The sequence below is a fragment of the Dipodomys spectabilis genome, unplaced genomic scaffold, assembly GCF_019054845.1.
Source record: "Dipodomys spectabilis isolate Male_0828 unplaced genomic scaffold, ASM1905484v1 ptg000125l, whole genome shotgun sequence".
Taxonomy (NCBI): domain Eukaryota; kingdom Metazoa; phylum Chordata; class Mammalia; order Rodentia; family Heteromyidae; genus Dipodomys; species Dipodomys spectabilis.
In genome coordinates this window covers 2,384,775-2,401,685 of record NW_024870802.1, presented here as the reverse complement: position 1 = coordinate 2,401,685, position 16,911 = coordinate 2,384,775, and the positions used below count along the sequence as shown (strand labels likewise).

General features: G+C 42.4%; 2 protein-coding genes across 2 annotated transcripts in view; one reads left to right on the top strand and one right to left on the bottom strand.

The window, feature by feature from the left end:
• Ccdc186 (coiled-coil domain containing 186) overlaps nucleotides 1-7,020 on the bottom strand; it is a 36,701-nt gene extending 29,681 nt beyond the window's left edge. Inside the window, exon 1 of the mRNA XM_042689253.1 lies at nucleotides 6,723-7,020. The gene's annotated coding sequence lies outside the window, so the exon portion shown is untranslated. The remainder of the gene's footprint in view (nucleotides 1-6,722) is intronic.
• Nucleotides 7,021-7,592: 572 nt separating this feature from the next.
• Tdrd1 (tudor domain containing 1) overlaps nucleotides 7,593-16,911 on the top strand; it is a 44,940-nt gene continuing 35,621 nt past the window's right edge. Inside the window, exons 1-2 of the mRNA XM_042689356.1 lie at nucleotides 7,593-7,610; nucleotides 15,196-15,526. Of these exons, the coding sequence (XP_042545290.1) occupies nucleotides 15,202-15,526 (325 nt within the window). The 5' untranslated portion in view covers nucleotides 7,593-7,610; nucleotides 15,196-15,201. The remainder of the gene's footprint in view (nucleotides 7,611-15,195; nucleotides 15,527-16,911) is intronic.

Here is a 16,911-nt window from a genome sequence, read left to right as displayed (position 1 = left end):
TCAATTAGTTTAGTTTATAGAGTATTGGTAATCTAAACTTCTTATCTGTATAATTAATTTCCAAAAAGTCAAAAACTACATTGTCATGATACTTGTATTTTATAACCAAACCAATGCCCACTATAGTATTAAAGGCTTGGTTTAGACTAACAATAAATACACTAAGCAGTGGAAAACTTTGTGAAGCATGTTATATCCCAAAATCCGGGACAAAATAAAATGACAAGGACATTGGCCAGCCACATTAACTTACTTAAAGTGATTCACTTATAAACTGGGGACATAGCTCAGGAGACAGAAAGCTCTTGGCTAGGATGCATAGGCCTGAGTTTAATCTCTGCTTCCAAAACCAGATACATCTTATGAGTGTGTTGTTGAATTTAAAACCTTACCAATTTAGAAACATATCTAAAAAATAAAGTGAATATATATATATATATATATGTACATACATTTTTTTTTTTGGTTGGTTGTGAGCCTTGAACTCTGGGCTTGGGTGCTGTCCCTCAGCTTTTCAGCTCAAGGCTAGCACTTTACTACTTGAGTCACAGTGCCACTTCCAGTTTTCAGGTGGTTTATTGGAGATAAGAGTCTCACAGACTTTCCTGACTAGGCTGATTGAACCGCAATCCTCAGGTCTCAGCCTCCTCAGTAGCAAGGATTACAGGCATGAGCCACTGGCGCCCAGCTTGAAAATGAAGTGGTTATAAACATCATAACTAGTGTATAGCATACCAATAAAAGATGAGCCCAAAGCAGGCCAAAATGGAATGAGCAGATAGTAGCAATTTGCCCTTATTTTTGCAAGTGCTATTCCATACCAATGGTGAAAGGAACCACTGGGGTTTGCTCAGCCAACCACCTTCAGCCAAACAGCATTTAGTGGATTAAGTAAGTTTAGTGAGCAAGACAATACAGAATAGCAAAAGTGTGTTTCACATCCTATGGACATTCATCTAGGTAAAGAATACCTGTATGTATTTAATTACCTAGACTAAAAATCAGTTTCAAATATCCTGTATGCCAAGTATTTTCTATAACTTCTCTAAGTAATACACCCATAACTTTTGAAAACATCATCATATAAATTGGTTTCTTCAGCTTACAAATTTAGTTGTTTGATGTTCAAATGAGTACAAACTGGAGACCAAAAAAGAAAGATTAGCAAAGATTCATGTCTGTATATACAAATAACTACACAAGAATGGTATGGTAACAGACAAAAACAATGTGGTAAGCTTAATCATGTCCACAATTATCTAGGAGAAACTGAGATCAACTGAGTTCTACAGGTCTCCAGTTGGTAATGCTGATGTACACCAATTTGGATGCTGTCCAAGTTTTTTCTTTTGGGAAGAAGAGTTGTCATCAAATGCTACTGGGAACAGAAGAGCCTAGCAGTAGACTAAGAGGGCAGGTAAAACGAGAGATTTGTTTACAAATAGTTTGAAGAAGTGTTTGTACCATTCAAATTCACAATCACAGATATATGTGTGTATATAAATATATACATAAATCAAAATCATAGATTACAGTATAAATGACTGAGGTTAAAAAAAAAAGTTAATTCTGATCTTTTAGTAAAACTTATTTATGCATTAGGAGAAATACTGTATTTAAAGTATTAGTCATATAGCTGGGTGCTGGTGGCACCTAGCTACTGAGGAAGCTGAGATCTGAGGATCTTGGTTCAAAGCCAGTCCGGCAGGGATGTCTGTAACTCTTATCTCCAATTAACTACCAGAAAACTCCAAGCAGTGGCTTAAAGTGATGCTAGCCTTAAGAAAATAGAGCTCAGGAACAGCATTCAGGCCCTAAGTTTAAGCCCCAGAACTGACAAATAGAATATTAGCCACAAAATTATTAAGTGAAACCTCTTTTATTCTCAATTGTTTCCGTTTCTGACACAGTACTACAGGACCAATTCACACTTCAAAATTATTTCAACAGGTGAGAACTGGTTTCGCTCTTACTGGAGCTCATCAGCTGTAGGTAACTGGTCAAGAAACAATTTTTTATTTACCTCAAAGCCAATCATGAACTCATTCCCCTACATTTCTTTTTTTCTTTTTTTTTGGGAGGGGGGCAGGGGGATGGGGGTGAGGGTAGGGAGGACTGGTTGGTACAGGGCCTGAACTGAGAACTTTGAGCTAGCTCAGTTTACCTGCTAGGCTACCATTCTATCACTTAAGTTACACTTTCCACTCTGCTTTTTGTTGCTTAATTTGAGATGAAAAGTTTTGAGGGCTTTTCTGCCCAACTAAGATCTTTCAGATCTGATCTTCCTAAGCAGCTAGGATTACAGGTGTCAGTCACCTGCACACAAGTGCATTTCTTAAAAACAAACCAAAAAAACCCTACAAAATTATTTTCATACAAAAAGCATTTTCTAATCAATTTTGGTTCTAGCTCCTGTTCTCCACTGATTCATACTGTGAACAAAGAACTTAATCTTACCCAATAAACTGCAAATACAATTCAATCTAAACTGCAGATATTTGGTAACAGGTTCTCAAGGTACCAACTCAAAAATAACTCCAAAGAACTAATTCATTACCTTAAAAACACTGACCATCTACTATGGAAATTGTTTTAAGTGTTAGAAAAATGTCAGTAAACAATAAAAATAATCCTTGTGGTGCACACCGGAGGTGCAATAGACCAATACATAGTCTCTTGTGTTAAATCTTTTACTCTTTGTATTTTAGCTCATAAAGTATTTTAACATTACATTATTTTAAGGTCTGTCAGTATTTCATCAGAAATTATGGGAAAAAATCCAATTGAGAAACCTAAGTTAAGCATAAATACTTTTTACAGTGAAGTACAAATTTTTAAATTATATACCATTCCTATTCCCAACAATGCCCACCACAGACTTCTCTAACAACATCTATTAAGAAAATTAAGCTTTTTAGATTCCTGCTGTTCTCATAAGGGTTTTCTGTAAAGTCTGTAACAAAAAATGTGATACATATTTCCCAAATATACTTTGAAAGTAGCATAAAGAGTAACTTACATTTCTGATCAATTTTAACACAGTTGAGGCCAATTAAAATCAAAGAAAAACAAACAAACAAAAAAAAGCATTCATTTAATCCCGAGTGTGTTCTCAACCATTAATTTTTTTTTTTTTTTTTTTTGGTCCAGTCGTGGGGCCTGAACTCTGGGCCTGGGCACTGTCCCTCAGCTCTTCAGCTCAAGGCTAGCGCTCTACCACTTGAGCCACAGCGCCACTTCCAGCTTTTTTCTTTTTGCTTATGTGGTGCTGCGGAATCGAACCCAGGGCCTCGAGCATGCAAGGCAAACGCTCTACCACTGAGCCACCTTCCCAGCCCCTCAACCATTAATTTTAAAAGATTAATTTTCCTGAATAAAGGTTTTTGCGTTTTTTTGTAAATAGAACCTATGGTTACACATACACATCCAGTCCATACTATTATGGGGTTCGTTTCCTCTTGGTATCTGCCAATTTACCCCAATTATTTTTCCTCTTGTTTACTTTAGCACAAACAAAAATTTTCAATCTCAGCTGAAAAAGTTCAGAGTGAAGTTTTAAGCAATGTAAGATTAGAAGATCATTTGTAGATTTAAATTATCCCACTAATGCTCTAAAATGTATACTACATATAAAACATTTAAATATTGTAATCATTTTTTTTCATGTTTCCCATGTTGAAGACATCTGACAATTAAGGTTCAAATAAGGTGAAGGTATGCAGACCAAATTTTACTTTTAAAAGATAAAAACTGCTTAAAGAAACTCTGCATTTGTTCTACAAAATGCAAACAATATTTTTAAAGTACAGTTGTTACATCCTAAGTAAGCTTTGGAGAAATTCTAAATTTAATATACTGAGTTACTTTTAAGTGAAACCTAAACTAGAATAAAGCTCACCAGTCAGAAAATATATGAGGTTAAGGTCAATTATCCCTATGAGGGGATTGTTTAGCTTTGTATCAAGTCTCCTGTACAGAACTGTACGCTATGTACACTGGTATGCATGAACTCCCCACACCCTCCCACACCAATGGTTATTAAAAGGCTTGGGGCAATAGATGAAACTACTTACTTCTGTAACAAGATAAAGGAAAAAGAGAAATTGCAATTCACCAAGATTCCAAGATGGCTGGGGATGTACCTCAGTGGAAGTGTGCTTGCCTAGGATTTACAAGGCCATGTCATATATCACATTATCAAGTTATAGATGTTGTACTATCAGTAAATTTAGATACACGCAATTTTATGTCTCAGTGTGTTTAATAAAATATGAATTGCACTCCCATCTACATTTTCTTCCAAATCTGAAAAAATAAAAAATTTTGACACCCCCAAACTCCCACAGATACAAAATAAGAGTTGCTGGTCTGCTTTAAACAAAAAAGTTTCAGTTAATGCTTAAATTTGGATGTCAACTTTGGCCTGGCTTTGGTTAACTTGGTATGATGTAGTTTAGACAACCATTATTAGCACTTACTACATAATTCTATAGAAGACTCTCAGCTCACATGTCTTAATGATGGGTATGTTATTATGAAATACACTCATAATCCAGCCAGTGTTGTGTTGGGGTCCATTCATTCTTGGTTTTTAGGGAACCTTCACCTCAGTTATTCTTTTTTTACTTCTTAGCCCAAATCAAAATTTTTAATTGGAGCTCAAAAATGTTCAAATGAGAAGAATGAAGCAATGTAAGATTAGACAATCATTTGTAGATTCAAATTATCTATCCTACTGTTTCCCCTAAAAGAAATACTCAATATAACATTTAACTATTGTAAACCAAGTGATATCTTTATGAAAAGTTCAAGAATTAGTTTTTGTTAAAAATAGAGTGAACAAAAAAAAAAAAGGAGTCAAAGCAAAAGCCTATGGAAAAAAAAAAACTCAAATTTAACCAAAAGAAAAAAAACAGAACTTCTGGTTAATGACTCTTACGGTTCGATAAACCAGGCTAGCTTATTGGTTATTCTTTAAAGGGAAAAATGATGCTCTAAATGTGCTTGTTTCATGCTTCAACCTATCATCTCTTCCCTAAGAGTACACACATCATTACTCATCGGCAGGTAGCTATAAATGGATTTTTAAAACTGAATACACTAAACAATTATCATCAGTCACGCTGTTGCTGAACAGCATCAAAAGGCAATTCTTCAGTTTATAAGTGAAGAAACTAAAAGTTTACAGTGTGGTCACTACACTACAACATAATCACTCCTTTCAGTCAGCACAAAATAGACTTGGAAATGGCAATGACTTGCTGTTGAATCTCTACCATCAAAAGAAGCTTTAAGTTTACATGCGATTATTCTGAATTAGACTAGTCCTTTAAAAAGTATAAATAATCCAAGCATCTTCTGGGAGGTTCTTCCATAATTTTACATTCTTCCCTATTACATTGGAGAAAAGGAATGTGTACTCCTAATACTGCTAAATTTGTGAATAAACCAGTATCATCAGCCAAATTAAAATAACATGAAAGGATTAAAAAACAAAAAGTAGGTCAATCCATTTCTTAAAATTTGCGTACGAGATGGCTAAACACAGAAAAGTTGGCTGCAAAGGAAACAGTGGACTTTATTCTGGGATACTTTGCCGTTTTGCTATCAATGCCTACTGAACTTCAATCTTTTTCACAAGATCGAAGCTCTGCAATTATGAGGGTAGTTTAGTACCGGGAAAGGCCGCACCCACAATGTATCTAAATCATTTTTTTAAATCACTATAGCACGCCTCTATGCAATATCGTTCCACTCTTTTACCACACAGTTTCCTTAGAAAAACCCCGCGCCTGCCTAGTTTTCGGTACAAATAAGCTGGGCATCAACGAGCAGGACACACATGCAGAGTAAAAACCACCAAATGCTAAGCGCTATCCCCCCTATCTTTTTTTTTGTTTTTACGATGAACTCTTCAGGTTCTCGTGGGCAGCAAGACTAACCAGTGAACGACGCGGGCTTCTAGTCCCAATTCTTGCTCTGACTTCAAATCCAGGTATCTTCCTCGAAATAAAAAATCAAGATGTGAAGATTTGCGGGAAGTTGCAAGGTCGGTCAACAGCTGGCCCAGCCTAACTCCTCCAGCTCGGGTCCCGGGACGGCTGCTCGGGCGCACTTCGAGGAGCTGTGTTTAATTGGGGGGGATTAAAACAGAAACCTTTTTTCCTTTTTCCTCGTTCCACTGGAAGAGAGTCACACTTGAAACTCCCCATCACCAAGGGCTGAGGACATGCCGCGGGTCCGGGGTTCCAAAGGCAACATAAAAACAAAGAGCCGCGGGTCTCTGCTCCGCACCCGCCGAGGGCCGCTTCTCCGGACCCGGGAGGCGCTGGGGACGAAGTGTCTGGCGGGGGCCAGGAAGTCACCACGGTAAACACGGAACACACACCGACGTGGACCCGCGACGGGGTCCAGGGACGATCCCCGGCCGGCGGCGCACGGCTGCCGCCGGCCCGCGCACCTCCGGGCACCTGCCCGGACCCGGGGCTCCCGCGGCCCGCGCGCCCGACCCCCGCCGCCGCCGCCCTCCCCGGGCCTCCGAGCCCCCGGCCCGGCCCGACCCTCGTCCGGGTCACCGGCCTCACCCCGTCCCCGGCGGCCGCCCTCAGAGAAGCTGGAGGGGGAGACAGGGTCGAGTCGCCCCGGCCCGGGGCTGGGACGGCCGGGGACGCGGGGACTCCCGCCCCTCGGGCCCCCCACCCCGACGCCCCTCACGCACTCACCCCACTTCTCCAAGCCCCAGGCCGCACCCTAAAGAGGCCGCTGGAGCTCCGGTTCACAGGCCACCTTCTCCATGGTGGGCTCCGCCAAATCAGGTGTAGGCAGGAGAGGAGGCGGTGGAGATCCGGGCCGATCCCCTCGCGCGCCGCCGCAGCTTCCCCCCGAAACCCCCGCGGAGCTGACACATCAACAAAGATGGCGGCGACGCTGAAGCCGGCTTGGCCACAGCGGAGGGGGCGGGGCTCCAAGGAGGAGCCAATCAGCGCGGCGCGGGCGGCGTGACGCCACGCACCTTCAGGTCCAAGGTAACCGGCCTGCAGTGGGAGGAGCCTGCGTTGAGCCCGCCTCTAGCCTAGCCCGGCCCCGGGAGGCCCCGCCCAGCGCCTCGCGTACCTGGATTGCCCCCTCGGGACCTGGCCAACCAGTCTCCACTCCACCTGACCCGAGACTTGTCCGACAGCTCCCGACCCTTCCCGACCCACAGGGGTGCTGGTTGGGTGGTGTCTCCCTCACCTTTTGGGCTGGTTCTCCTATGAGTCAGAAGCGTAAAGCAATAAAAGAGAATTCGAAATGGTGGCTTCCCAACTCTGATGCGCAAACTTTGGACCTCACGTGGACGGGCCAGTGGAGTGGACAGGAGCAGCCTACCTGTCCATGTGACAGTTCAGCCCGACAAACTGTTTCCATAACACCCCCGAGTTCGGATCCTCAGAGTGGCACCTACTGCCATTGTTTAATAATAAACTGTTGATGCGTTGGTCTCCTGCAAAGGCCTGAGCCAGCCCCTGGGGGGCTGAGCGGACTTTATCCAGGCTGGCTATGCCAGCCAGCTGCACGACCACTTAAAAGGGCATCACAGGCAGTTCCCCAGCCCAGTCTGCAGAAGAAAAGTGAGCAGTGAAACAATGCTGTGCTTTTTTCAGCTTAAGACATCCTCTTAGGAAGAGTTTTCAATGCAATCGTTTGTGAAGCAAAGCTTAGTAGTTGTCTTTATGCTTCTTTAATACTAATTGCCCTGGTGGGGGGAGAGGGGGAGCAACATGCAACATTATCCTTTTCAACAGGAAATAGCACTTCTCAAATATATTAAAGGTACATTTTGCCATTAGAATACCTGTGACAAAATAAATGATTTGACTTTAAAACAGCCCCTCTCATGGTGTGAAATTTATGGGAGCCAAGCTTTTCACTTATAGAGAAAAGAAATCCACACATAAAAATCAAAGAAATTAAACCCTAAAATCCTGTGTTTCAATTTTCACAATAAATTCATAGTGCAATTATTTTCATTAAAAAGTCTGAGGCCAGGGATGTAGGTTAGAACATTTGCCTAACATGGACAAGGCCCTGGGTGGGAGGGAGGGGGGGGTTATAGCCCGTTTAAAAGACCTAGAAAAATAACCAACCTAACCTAATACCTCTATTTTCCAGACTGTGGTTTTTAAATAGTTCCTGAACTGAAAAGCTACAAGGTTGTATTATAAGTTTGTGGCAAGAAATATATGAAAGTTGCTTTTATTCAGTTCACATGTGGGTGTGGCATGGTAGCATCTTTCAAAAATTTTCTACGTGGAAAGAAAAACTTTATAGTAGAGAACTCTAACAAACACTACCTCAGTGATGATTAGGTCTGACATCAGTTGTCACTGGTCATGTTCATTAGATATATGCTTGATATGATACAATGAAAATGTCCTTTTGCCTCTGTGGTCTTCCTTCCAGTAATCTATATTCTAACGGGATCATCCTACAAAATGTCCGGCCAGTTGTTTGGAAGTTCTCAAGGTCATCAGAAACTGTGAAGGCCAATCTGAGCCCAAGGAGACAAGTGTAATGTGGGACTCTGGATCCGAAGAGGGGAAGAGGGGGAGGGGTGAAAGACTACCAAAATCCAAACTCCCCACTTTAATTGTGTAGGAAAACAAGAAATACATTATACTATCACACTATTTGGAGAAGCTGATGGTGCCTTATTGTGGGAATTCTATTTTCTTCTCCATTTATTCTGTAATTCTAAAACTATTATTTAAAAAATCTAGGATTTGCTTCCAAACATTGCAGAAAGTGACTAAAATGCAACTTTAGATTGACCATGAGTTGGGTGACAAATGCAAATTGTCTAGAGAGTTCTATAGATAAAGGTTAAAAAGAGCAGGGAAGCCAGACGCTGGTGGCTCACCTCTAATCCTAGCGACTCAGGAGGCTGAGATCTGAGGATCACAGTTCAAAGCCAGCCCGAGCAGGAATGTCCTTGAGACTCTCAGCTCCAATTAACCATCAGAAAACCGGAAGTGGCGCTGAAGCTGAAATGGTAGAGCACTCACGTGGAGCCGATAGGGCTGAGGGTCAGCACCCAGGCCGAGTTCAAGCCCCACGACCGACAAAAACAAAAAAGCAGGGAGCCAACACCACCTTCAATCGTTGGACAGAACTGATCACTCTGAGTCGGTCCCCAGCCCCAGGCAGAGGCAGTGGATTCACTGGGTAAAGCCCACGGTGGCTAAGGTGCCCCAGATGCCTTCTGCAGAGCCAAGGCCACCTGGGCACCACAGCCGGCCACGGAGCTCCCCGGGGAGCTAAAGAGAATTGGAAACACAGTTCCATGCAGCTCGCGTGGAAGAACTCAGGGGTCCGGAAGCCGCACCACCTGCTCCCCATAACTGAGCAGGAGGCGGGGAGGGGGGGGGCGCCCTGGGGGCGGGGCAGACGTGGCGCACGCAGAGGGCGCACGTGGGCGTCGCGGGCGCTCGTGGGCGCGGACGGCGCAAGTGCAGGGCTGCAGCCGCAAGGGTCGCTGGGCACCGGAGCAAGGTGAGCACCAGACAGCCCTGGGCGCGACAGCACGTCCTGGCAAGGCCGAGGCCCAGGCCACCACCGCAGCCCGACGTCCAGAGACACAGGTCAGGGGCCCGTGGCGCTTTCGCCTCTTTCTAGATCGGGCTTCTCCGGAACCTGGGAGGAGAGGCAGGCTGCAGGAAGGCGACCCAGGGCCGAGGGCTCGGGTCGTTGGGGGGGGGGGGGGGAGGTCCAGACGTTGGTGGGTGGACGTTGAGATCAGGCGTTAAGTCAGGCGTTGAGCCGGGCACAAAGCCCGAAGTAAGAGGATGGGAAGGGCGAGGGGGGACCTCGGAACCGCGGCTGGGAAGGGCAGGTCCTGGGAGGTTTGGTGGGCTCTGTATTGGGTGGAGTCGGGGGGTGAGGTGGGGAAGAGGCCTGGAACTGGGGATGAGGACAAGCAGGAACTCCGCCGTGGGTTTGGAGAACAACCCTTCCGGCCGTAACTGCTGTGAGAAGCTTCCCGGCCATGGCAGGGGACCACGCGGAGGCCGGCAGGCCCGGGTGAAAGGAGTTGAAGGGCTATCGGAGGGGCCGGATATTCCCCCTGCAGGTGGAGCAATATGGCGTCCGCCCCCAGCCAGGTGGCCTGTAGGTCTGGGGGAGGAAGTGAGGTCGGCAGGGAGGAAGGCGCGTGCCAGGTGGGTCTGGGCGGGGAGAGGAAGTGGCCAGCTCTCTGGCGGGAACTCTGGGGCCCGGGAGGACCTCAGGTCCGGGTGGGGCTGAGGACCAGAGGTGGGGACAATACAACTACCCCACACGGAAGTGTCCTCCTTTTCTCTTGAAAGCTTGTGTGTGGGATCATGGCCTTGTCTTTTTTTTTCCTTCTCTTTTTTAAAACTCAAAGCTTGGGTGCAAACTACTAAACCTAGAACTTTTTTGCTCTGACACTTCCTACCTCCTATGGGAGAGGAAGGTGCATCCACTTAAGTTTGAGTGAGCCAGAGTAGCTTTTCGCAGGTGTTGATGTGCCCGCTGTATACCAATCACTTTTCTTGGTTCTGGGCTTTTCTCGGGCCTACATTACAAATACCTGCCTGGAGGGCCTCTGGAGTTTAAGAGCCAGGTGCCTTAAGTTCACTGCTTAAGAACCAGCTGTGAGGATTGCACAGCTAGGGCTGTAAACCTGGATTTCCCTCTCAGCTGAGTAAGGGGGTGAGTCTGGAGAGGTAGCAAGTTCCTCCCCTAATTGCCTCTTACTCCTTTTTACAAATCGGAACTTGAATCCTTAGATTCTATTTCCGGTTTTAATGTACAGGTTAGTTCCTCAGGAAAAGAGGAAACCTTTTGAATGTCAGTGCAGGTGTGAGAGTAAAGGTTCTGGTTGTACCAGAACCTGGCTGGATTCCTAGCCTGGGCGTTTGGTGTGGGAATAATGGAAGCAGCCACTGTGCTAAGTGAGATTAGGTAAGTCTGTCCAATCATTTAATCCTCATGATGAGCATTTATGAGAAAGTGACTACTGCAGTTCACATATTGCATTCATCAAATCTTAGAAAGGTAAGGTATTTGTCCAATAGGATAAATGAAGGAAGCAGGCCTTAGATCTGATTTCAAAGCTCATGCTCTACTGAACCATTGAATTTTGTAGCTTTAGTGTGATGTTTCTTTTGGGTAATATGGTTCTCCCTGAATGCATTTCCTTTCCAGGAAGGCAAAAGTAAACATCGGAGAAGGAAAAGCTTACAGCTGGGTATCTCTGAGTACACTTGGTTATTGAAAGAATTAACTCACTAGGAATTTACTCTACTCTGGTCTCCTGGAGGTAAAAGAGGGCCTGGCTCACTGTACAGCCTGCCCTAGGATGCTTCTAGCAGCATGTAAGAGGGGGGGAAGTTGGAATTTGAGCCAGTAAAAAGAGAGCATCTGTCCTTAGGAAGGTTCACTTGTTATTGATGTTAGAGCTTGAAAACAAAGCAAATTAGAGGCCTTACTTTTATCAGCAGGACCATAGAAATTGGTGACTTCCTGTCTCCTGTTTTCTCACTACTACATTTGATTCCCAACTCTGAAAAGATCCAAGGATGTTTTTAACAGAGACCTTCAGGGACCTCTGAATTAATCTCTTGGCTTAGCTAAGGAAACATAAAAATGACCAGTTACTATAAATTGTAGGATGATTCGATATATTTTTATTACCAGGACCCTATGAAATAGTTACATATGGGGGGAATGTTGCTTGTTTTAAGACTGAGGGGGAGCTAGGCTTGATGGTACATATGGCTGTAATCTCAGCTACTGCGGAAGCAAAAGTAGCACAAGACATCTAAGGTTGGCTGATTAAAAGCAAAGACTGTTTAAAAAACAAAAAAGCAAAAGGATTTGGGACATGTCTCTTTCCCCAGTACTGCCAAATCCAAATGATACTACATGATCTCAGGCTGCAGACTCTAACATTTCAGGTAAGGAGACTAACAAGTATTGCTGCAAGCAAGGGTCATGATGTCTTGTGGACTAACCTTGCATATTTACAGCATCTATGCAGTATTTGAATACCTACTTATCCCACTTTTGCAAAGGTATCAAAATTGTCATCTTTGTTTTGATACTTTGCAGCCAGCTCAGTTTTTTAATTTTTTGTGTAGGTGTGTTTGCTGTTATTTTCTTTGTGGCATTTTACTGTTTTCAAATAGCAGCAACAAAATCTCTTTGCCCAGTTTGTGCATATGGTTAAAAGTAAATCTGGGCTTTAGATAGTAGGGGTTTGTGTGTCTGTGTGTCTGTGTCTGTGTGTCTGTGTGTTTGTTTGGAGATAATGTAGTCTTATAGTTGAATTGGTCATCCCTATTAGATCAGATTTATTATGTTTCTAAAATATTCCCTATTGCTTTCATTGAGGCACATCTGAGCTTATCATTGTCAGTTGAATTAATCAGCAGTTTTTTTGCTTCCTATATATCAAAGAAGCATTGTTATAATACAAAGATTCCTGGCTACTCTGTCTTTCCTTAGAGGATTAATTCTATCTTATTTATTTTTTGTCTCAGGATTTTTTACCAGTGTTCCATTTTATCTGCTCTTAATATTAACATTTCACCATTTTGTTTATCTGCTTGTTACTGAATATCATAAAACATGCATATCTGCATATTTTAGTCCTTTTTGTTGTTGTTATTGTTGGTTGTAGGCCTTGAACTCTGGGCCTGAATGCAGTCTATCAGCTCTTCAGCTCAAGGCTAGTGCTCTACCACTTGAGCCACAGTGCCACTTCCAGTTTTCTGAGTGGTTTAATGGAGATAAAAGTCTCACGGACTTTCCTGATGGGCTGGCTTTGAACTGTGGTCCTCAGATCTCAGCCTCCTGAGTCGTTAGGATTACAGACATGAACCACTACCTGTATTTTATCCTTTTATTTTCAACCTTACTATAGAAGTTTGGTTTTATATGTGCCATTTGTGCATAACATCTGTATGCTTTTCACCATGGGTGTGTCTATGTCCTAATTCAGGTGAATTCCTTGATATATTATTGGAGCTTGCTTCAGTTATCTTATTGATGCTTTGGATTGCCAGTGTGTAGATGTTTTTCCTGTTTAAGATTTTTTTCTTTGATTTTACTCATATACATTCTGTAGCTATTCTTCTGGTAGTTACTCTAATATTTCATAATGTGACTTCTTCATAGCTCCTATGCAGAGTCTAGAATTACTCAATGTACATATTTCTTACCCCCCTTCCCTACTACCAGTTCCCCTGGGAGGGGAGCTTTTCCTTTTGTAATCTGATTTATTTCTCAGTGAATATACCTATTCCTCGATTTTAGGCAGACTTGTTGATACAGGTATACTTTTCCTGGCAGATGTAGATCTCCCACGATAGCTGCCTACCTGCGTCTCTGAGGTCCTACAGTTAGGGAATCTTCCTAGAATCTGGTGCACTGAGATTGCCCACCTTTCAATGTACGTGTGTGTGCGTGCATGAGCGAGAGCGCGCGCGCGCGCGCGTGTGTGTGTATGTGTGTGTGTGTGTGTGCACGCGCTAGTACTGGGACTTGAATTCTAGGCACTATCCCCGAAAAGCTCAAGACTAGCACTCTACCACTGAGCCTCAACTCTACTTCTGGCTTTTTTGGTGACTAATTGGAGGTAAGAGTCTCACAAACTTTCCTGCCCAGTCTGGCTTTGAACCACTACTCAGATCTCAGCCTGCATAGCTAGGATTACAGGTGAGAGCCACTCCTGCTTGGCTTGTATGTTTCTTTTTAAAATTTCATTTTCTTTTATGTATTGTCCAGTTGGGTTAGACCAGACCTAACTTAAGACAGAGGAAGAGGGAAGATTTCTCTTTATTTATGTTCAAAACCATGTCAACATTAAAGTATTACTTACTAGTTTCAGCTTACTGTGACTTTTTGTTTCCTCTGAAATTTTGGGGAAAGTAGACAAAAGTTTTTCCTGCAGCTTACAGACAAAATTATCATAACTGTGTCAAAAAGAAGAGTAGTAGTTTGGGGCTGGGAAGGTAGCTCAGTGGTAGAGTGCTTGCCTTGCATGCATGAGGCCCTGGGTTCGATTCCTCAGCACCACATAAGCAAAAAGAGAGAAGCCAGAAGTAGAGCTGTGGCTCAAGTGGTAGAGCGCTAGCCTTAAGCTGAAGAGCTGAGAGACAGTGCCCAGGCCCAGATTCAGGCCCCATGACTGGACCCCCCCTAAAAAAAGACTAGTTTGTCCACTCTGAGTGATTCCTCTCAAACAGGATACTTCCTTTTATTTTTGGTGCCAGTTCTGGGCTGGAACTCGGGATCTGGGTGCTGTCCCTTCTACCACTTGAGCCACATCTTCACTTCTGACTCTGTATGTGTGTGATTAATTGGAGGTAAGACTTTCCTGCCTGGGCTGGCTTCAAACCTGGATCCTCAGATTTCAGCCTCCTGAACAGCTTGAATTACGGGCATAAGCTACTGGCAGCCAGTGGCATTTCCTTTTTTTTTATTATTATTTTTAAGAGCAGTTGGAAAGGTATGACCACCACCAATTCTAGATAGAAGTTTCTCTGAGATACTTTTCAACAGATGAAATGTGGAAAGCTTGTAATATGCCTATAACTTATTTTTGGAAAAAGGTACATACTAATAGGCCTATGAAATAGGTACAAGTTAAAATTTATGAGCATTCAGTTACAGACTGTCAGAATAAGGGGCTTGGGAAAACCAGAGAGGATTGGGGTAAGGTCAGATGAATTGGGAAGGCTGCTTGGCTGATCAGGCAAATGGGAGAGTCAAGGTGGAGCATGAAGTAGCAGAGAGTAGAGGACTTAGGAGATAATAGAAAGGTAGGACCAGATTGAAATGAGACACTAGTATTTCACTAGTAATGTGAAATTAGATTGGAAATCTTTTTTAAGATATAAAAGGCCTTTTCTGTTCCTACTGCTTCAAATGCTTTTGAAAGTAAGGAAAGTGTGGGTCTCTGAATGACCTTTTCCCCATTTTTTTGGTTAGTCTTTTGTTGAACTCTGTTAAACTTGGAGCTTTTACTTATCCAAAGAGAACTGTTCTAGTATCTTGTAGACCAGATTTTGGTGTCAAGGTTTGGTCTGCTTTGGACTTATTTATTATAACTATCCATTATATAATATTTGAACTAAACTACAGTAGTTCTTTTGTAATTAAAAGTTGTTTCAAATATTTTTATTTCCTTAGACCTTGATGGATGTTACATTAGTGCCTAATATGATGCCAAGAAATAGTTTGGAAGTGTCTACTTGTAAGATGACAGAGCCATTTAATTTTGAGAAAAATGAAAGCAAGCTTCCAACACATGATTCTCTAAGAAGTCCTGGAGCACACCATAACCATCCTAATTTCAGGTTGAAAAGCCCAGAGAATGGGAATAAAAAAGACAATTTTTTGCTTTGTGAACAAACCAAACAATATTTATCTAGTCAGGAAGACAATTCAGTATCTTCAAACCCTATCGGCATCAACGGAGAAGTGGTTGGATCCAAAGGAGACAGGAAGATATTGCCAACAGGTGAGAAAATAATTTTTCTGCTATTTGATGGTGATGGTTTCTCTGACTTGTCCAAATAATATATATGCACAGAATTATAAAAGAGCAGATAACAACAGTGAGTACCTTAGAATGTTTGCAATTAATTATTATTTTTCAAGGGTAATCAAGGTACTAAGCATTTGGCTTGATGAGTTTCAAAAGACACCTCAGGAGAGAATGTCTGTGGTTGAGCTTTTATTCCCCTTTAATCAGAGAACTGTCGTAAAATTGGTTTGCTTATAGATGTTCTAACTATTGGCCATGTTTTAAAACTACCATATGAATTTTATGCAGTTCATAGTTCCAAGATTTTTTGAAAGATACTGTCCAGTTTCATGTGATTTATTATCCCCTTTGTTCTATTGATCAAAACTAGTCTTTAAAGGAAGGGGTGAAATTTAGCCTCTTGGAATGAGATATGATCTTTTAACATTGTGTTAGTGTAATTCTGAAAATGGGATTCTTGTTCTTCTAGGGCTCCTTAGAAGGTCAAGACCATTTCCCCTAAATTATCAAAACAGCATTTGCTATTCTTTCCTCTGCATTGCTACCTTTAACATTGATCATTAACACGATAGCTCACCTCAGGGCCAGGCACCAACCTGGGCTAGTGGTAGGTGAGGTTTCCGTTGCCATACACTTATAGTTAAACCAGAAATGACAGTTTTAAATTGTCCTTATGTTGAACTTTGATCCTTGTGGACATATATTTTTAGTATTTGGTATAATGAAAATAAGAATTGCTTCTAACTTCTGAAATATGAAAAGCGTTTGGGTGAGTTGTGAGCTAAAAACAAACTTTGGTTTCCTGAAGACATCCTTTGGGCTTGACAAGGATAACATATACTGTTCAGACCAAGATGTCTGTCAAATAATTCATCAAAAATTAACAAAGTGAAGACAGTTGACAATATTTTGTTCCCAGTAATAAAATTCAGTCTTTGAAACAGACTAGAATTTGTGCCACTTTTTGCTTAAGAGCTTCCAGAACTTGAGGCCTTTGCTGTCAACATGTCTGAGCTGGCACCAGTGGCTCACACCTATAATCCTAGCTACTCAGTAGGCTACACTCAGGTGAATGCATTTATTTTAATGAATAAATATTTAAAATTTTAACTTAAATACAGTAATTCTTGATAGGCATAAGCAATGTGTAAAAAAAATTTTGGAGTCCACAATCATTTTTATATTGTAAATGAGTTATGAGCTCAAAAAAATCTGAGATTTCTACCTTACCTAATAGAGAAAAGTTCACAAGGATAGGAAAAATACCAAGAAAATTTCAAGTTAGGTGTGCACACACTTGCGATCCCAGAGCTGGGAAGATCATAGGAGGAAGATTGTGAGTTGTGATCAGACTGGAT